Genomic DNA, 4891 nt, shown 5'->3' on the forward strand with positions numbered 1-4891 from the left:
TCTCTCTCCATTTCACTTAGTTTTATTTTGTCATTAAAAATAATAATTGTGAAGACCTAAGGCTCTTAAACGTAACATCCGTGTTGAGTAATACGGGTCTTTCTCCAACATGGCAACCCAGACACACGGAACTGAACCGGTCAATCAAATCGTCGGAAGCATGTGACGTAACATGGCCAATAAACTGTCAGTAGTCCCCCGGTTATTGTAGCGGGAAACTTTATGATAAACAGTATCAATCCAAAAACAATGTGAACATTAAATGATTTACTGCATATTCATTTTCCAATTCCTTCTGTATGGGTGAGTCTTTTGTTTCCTGGTTTTCCATCACTTTTACTAACAGGTTGAACGTTTCGCTCGGTTGCCATAACAAACAAGCTAACGTTAGTGAGCTAATAACGAAACCTAGGGCCTGTTTCATAAAACAAGTTTACCAAATAAGCCAGGCTTATTTCAGTTAGTCTGACTTATTTTGAACCAAATCAACTGACAATAAGTCAGACTAACTGAAATAAACCTGGCTTATTTGGTAAACTTGTTTTATGAAACAGCCCCCTAGAATCACAGACAACAATAAACATTTTCACTTTCTTCAATAACAGCCAGTTTGTTTATAATGCAGCGCGAGCAGACTTTTCTGTCTCTCTTCCAGACGCTTTCTCGTTTAGGTTGTGTATCAAATTTGATTTAAACATTGTTTATTTGTTGTATGCAGTTATTCTTAAAATAACACTTGTATATAAAACGTAGCACTAATTCTGATGTTTGTCTCGCAATGTTTCAGTGAATTATGGCTCATAGACTGACTAAAGAGGAGCTGGATCAGCAGTTTGAACAGTTCTTGAAAGAGGTACAATCTTTTGTTAACTATTGACAATTTTCTGTTTAACTACGTTTGGATATATATATACTGGCATATGATATGTAAAACCTTTGGAAGGATTATGCTTCTTGTTATATGACACGTGTATTTTGCAAATTATTTTTTAATTCTTCTATATGCAGTGTATTAATTGAAAGACAACGTGCATTACATTATTGTTGAGCACAGTATTCCAGGTAAATTTTATTCTGTTGTGTATTTATGCTTTTTTCCAGTCTGTCTCTGATGACTCTGTTGATTTGGGCACCAGCACCAGGCATCCTAGTGTTCTTGACAGCTTGGGACAAGCACCTGTCAGGCCAGTAAAGAAGGCTTCAGTGTCTGTGCCGTGGTGGCAGGATGATGATGACCGTGAAGAGGGACCAGGTGAGTGCTGGAGTCAAAAAGGAGCTTGGCTAAAATCTCCAGCCAAATCTTTAGCATAATCTTTGTCCTGGATATGAAACTCAAAGGTTTACGGTTCAGACCTTGAGAGAGTTTCTGAGATCCACTGAGATCTCCTTTGAGCAAGACACTTTATCTCAAATTTCCAGGGATGCATGCCCTTCTTGTAATAAGTGTATTGTGTGTACATGTGAATAGGAAGGTGTATTTGTCTAATAATAATCTTGGGGGGTTTAAGCAACAAATATTGTAGTTTAGACATTTGTCCACTTGAGGGCAGCAAGCACAAAGCAGTAGACAATATAAATAATGCAAACTCAACTGAAGATGCAGATGTGTCATCAGGGATCCTGATGACTATGAATTGCACTGCCTTTGTTTCCAAATGACTTGCATGTAGCTCAATTGATTCATTTTTAGCCGTTTGTTCAGCAAATTATTTTTCTGACTAGAATAAATTGAATAGAATAGCTGACTGTTGTTGTTTTATGTTGTTGGCTTACATATTATAACTCAAAATTCTAGATATCAACTGATGCATGTGTTTTTTGATATGATTAGACCTGATTTAGTCTTCACCTGATGTTAGTCATCTAGGCAGCCTAATTACTTCTGCGATGGAAGAGTTGCCATTTTTTCATTACGTTACATGCTCTTAATAGGCTTGCTTTGTTTTGGGGGATTTGGGTTTCCCAGTGCCTTTGCACTTGCTTGCATGTAAATTGACTGTTTGCATTTAGTCATTTAGCAGATGCTTTTATCTAAATTGACTTACAAATGAGGAAAATAAAGCAATTTATCATAGGTGCTAATATCAAAACCTAACACAAAATATTGTGGGAAAGTCTATTGGATATCACAAGTGCATTTATATCTAAACAACAGTAAAAGTGTGGCATAATAGGAAAATACCTAAACTAATTGTGCCTTGTTCTAGTACCATCAAGTCCCTCAGTGATTAGGGTGTTGTTTACTACATAAACACATTACTTGTTTCTCAAAATCGTTCTGTAGTCCTGAGATAAGACATCTTCATTTTCTGTCATTCTGAATTTATAAGGTATGGGAATGATTCGTGATATTTTGACACTCAGTAGTGTATTGCTTTGCGTTTTCTCTCAATGCATTTTGTGTTGGAGGATTATTTAAAGTTCTAAATATTGTCTGCATGACTGTTCAGAAGTTTGGGGTCATTAAGTTTATTTCTTTGTTGAAAGAAATGGATATTTATATTCAGCAAGGCTGCATTAAATTGATCAAAAAGACAGTAAGGACATAAATAAATGCTGTTCTTTAGAATTTTTTATTCATCAGGAAATTCTGAAGAGTATCACAGTCTCCACAAAGATTTTATGACGCACATATTTTTTCAACATTAATAATAATAAGTAGAAAAAATGTTTGTTGAGCACCAAATCAGTCAGTATATTAGAATGATTTGAAGCATCATGTGACACTGAAGACAGGAGTAACCATCAAAGGAATAAACTACTAATATGTTTGAAATATATTAAAATATCAAGCATTTATTTTAAATTATAATAATAATGATAATATTTCACAGTATTACTGTTTTTACTTTATTTTTGATTAAATAAATTCAGCTTCTTAGGAGATTTAAAAACATGAAAAATATTACCAACCCTGAACATTTTAACAGTAATGTATATCTGTGATAGTTTTGCTTCTTTAAAAGAAAAGAGCTTCATAGTCAGAACTAAGAGACATTTTTATTGTACATTTATAGTCTAGTTTTCTGTTCAACAAGTGTGTTGTACACACAGTGTTCTGTCTCAGCAGTAAACAAGTTTTGTGTCTGATAAATAGCAATAATTCCAAGAATGAAGGTTTTGTTCACTTTTCCTTGAACCTCTGAGGTGCTGTTCACAGAGATGTATCATTTGCAGCTATTACTGTTCAGCGTTTCAGTAGATGAAAAAGTCTGCCCCACAGGGACCACTTAATGTCATTTGTCCAATTTCATATTTTATCCATCAAGCTGTAGTAATTCTTCCTTTCTTTGTATTTGACATAATCGTCTTGTCTGTGCAGTCTCTCTTTTTCATTCTGCTTTTCTCTTTTTTCCATCCCTTTTGCAGAAAAAGCCACTAAACGCCGTTTTACTAAAATTAAAAAGTCCCAAGCTGTGGACCCTCAGGTGGAATCCAGACACAGAGAAAGCCCTCCTCGGGGTACTTCATCTTATTCATTAGTCGATGATGTACCTTAAAGGTGAAGTGTGTCATTTTTGTGCCACACAACATAATTGCAAAAAATATTGTTTTCAAACAGGTTTCCTTAAAGTATTGTAACATTGAAAACTACACACTTCACCCTTTTACCATAGTATTACTTGGATATTCCTTTAGATCTTTAATGGATGTCAACATGTGCTTGCATGTTTTTTAGGTTTCACTCTTGAAAACAACTCATTTAGAGTAGCTGGTTAAAGCTTTAAGTGTCATTTAGTTTTTTCCTGATCATTGTATGATTTTAACTCTCATTTGGTGACGTCTACCTGTTTTACGAACTTCTTTCATGTTGTTTTTCTTCCTTTGTTCATTCCCCTTATAAAACGTAGTCCCTGTTAAACCCACCCCTAAACCTCGTAGCAAAGCACTTGATAGGGTGAGCCAGTTGTCCAATCAGAGGGCATCCCACAACACGAGTCCTGAACATGATGCAGTAAATGAGAAGATGCTATCGCCTGACCATAGTTACTCTTTAGAGGAGCAGAGGGTCTCAGAGGAAGACTCTTGCTGCGTACCAAGTCCAGCGCCTGATAACCCCTCCAGTACATCAGGACACAAGAGTCCCATTCACTCTGGTTCTGATGAGTTGTCTGTGGAAAGCGATGCTAGTGATTCAGTCGAGAGAGAAGATGGTATCAGTAGATTGTTATTTTGATATTTAATGTTTTGTGGGAGTTTACTTACCATTATTGGCTTTATTTCTTCGTAAGTTTACCGTAATACATAATTATATGCAGTAATTAAGCACAACAGACCAGAGCTGTTGTTTTAGTTTTATGTAATTGTAGCTGCAGTGTTAGCAGCACCAGTTTTTGCTGTAAACAAATCCTTGGAATAGTGCCTGTTTGAAGAACATGTAGTGCCAGTTAGTAATTTCTCTGATGTCTAGTTAATTGAATATGTGCTGCTCAGAATAATAATGTGCCACACAGAGGGCCAATATATCAAACAGTGGATTTACTCATAAGAATTTTATTTTTTTTAAGAAGTCTGCTAAATTATGTAGACATTCTTTTGTATGTTTTGACATTTTGAAATTTTTAGAAATGCATGTCACTGAATTGCTTCTGTTCAGTGGCTAGTGAAATAAAAAGTCTATTCTGGATAGTTTTATTTATTTGAAGGGTAAAGAACAAACAATAACTTTTACAGTATGTTGTACTTTTTAAAGAAGGTCTGGTTTGGAAAAATGGATTGTAATGTAATACTTATGTTTCCTTGACTTGTAGGGATGTCATCAACAGGAAAGTCCTTCCTGAAGTCTCTGAGGAAGACTCCGTCCATTAAGGAGGTGGATGAAGAACAGCCGAAGGAGCTATTCTTGGAGAATGAAGGGAATAGAGACCAAGTCATCTTTAGCAGAGACAGA

At 35.5% G+C, this 4891-nt stretch overlaps 1 protein-coding gene across 1 annotated transcript in view; it reads left to right on the forward strand.

Annotated features, from left to right (window-relative positions):
• The first annotated feature begins 190 nt into the window (after positions 1 to 190).
• cep162 (centrosomal protein 162) overlaps positions 191 to 4891 on the forward strand; it is a 21713-nt gene continuing 17012 nt past the window's right edge. The window contains exons 1-6 of the mRNA XM_016508534.1: positions 191 to 303; positions 788 to 853; positions 1102 to 1252; positions 3370 to 3462; positions 3852 to 4114; positions 4145 to 4154. Coding sequence (XP_016364020.1) covers positions 794 to 853; positions 1102 to 1252; positions 3370 to 3462; positions 3852 to 4114; positions 4145 to 4154 — 577 coding nt within the window. The 5' untranslated portion in view covers positions 191 to 303; positions 788 to 793. The remainder of the gene's footprint in view (positions 304 to 787; positions 854 to 1101; positions 1253 to 3369; positions 3463 to 3851; positions 4115 to 4144; positions 4155 to 4891) is intronic.

Source organism: Sinocyclocheilus rhinocerous, unplaced genomic scaffold (genome assembly GCF_001515625.1).
Source record: "Sinocyclocheilus rhinocerous isolate Xijiao unplaced genomic scaffold, SAMN03320098_v1.1 scaffold222, whole genome shotgun sequence".
Classification (NCBI taxonomy): Eukaryota; Metazoa; Chordata; class Actinopteri; order Cypriniformes; family Cyprinidae; genus Sinocyclocheilus; species Sinocyclocheilus rhinocerous.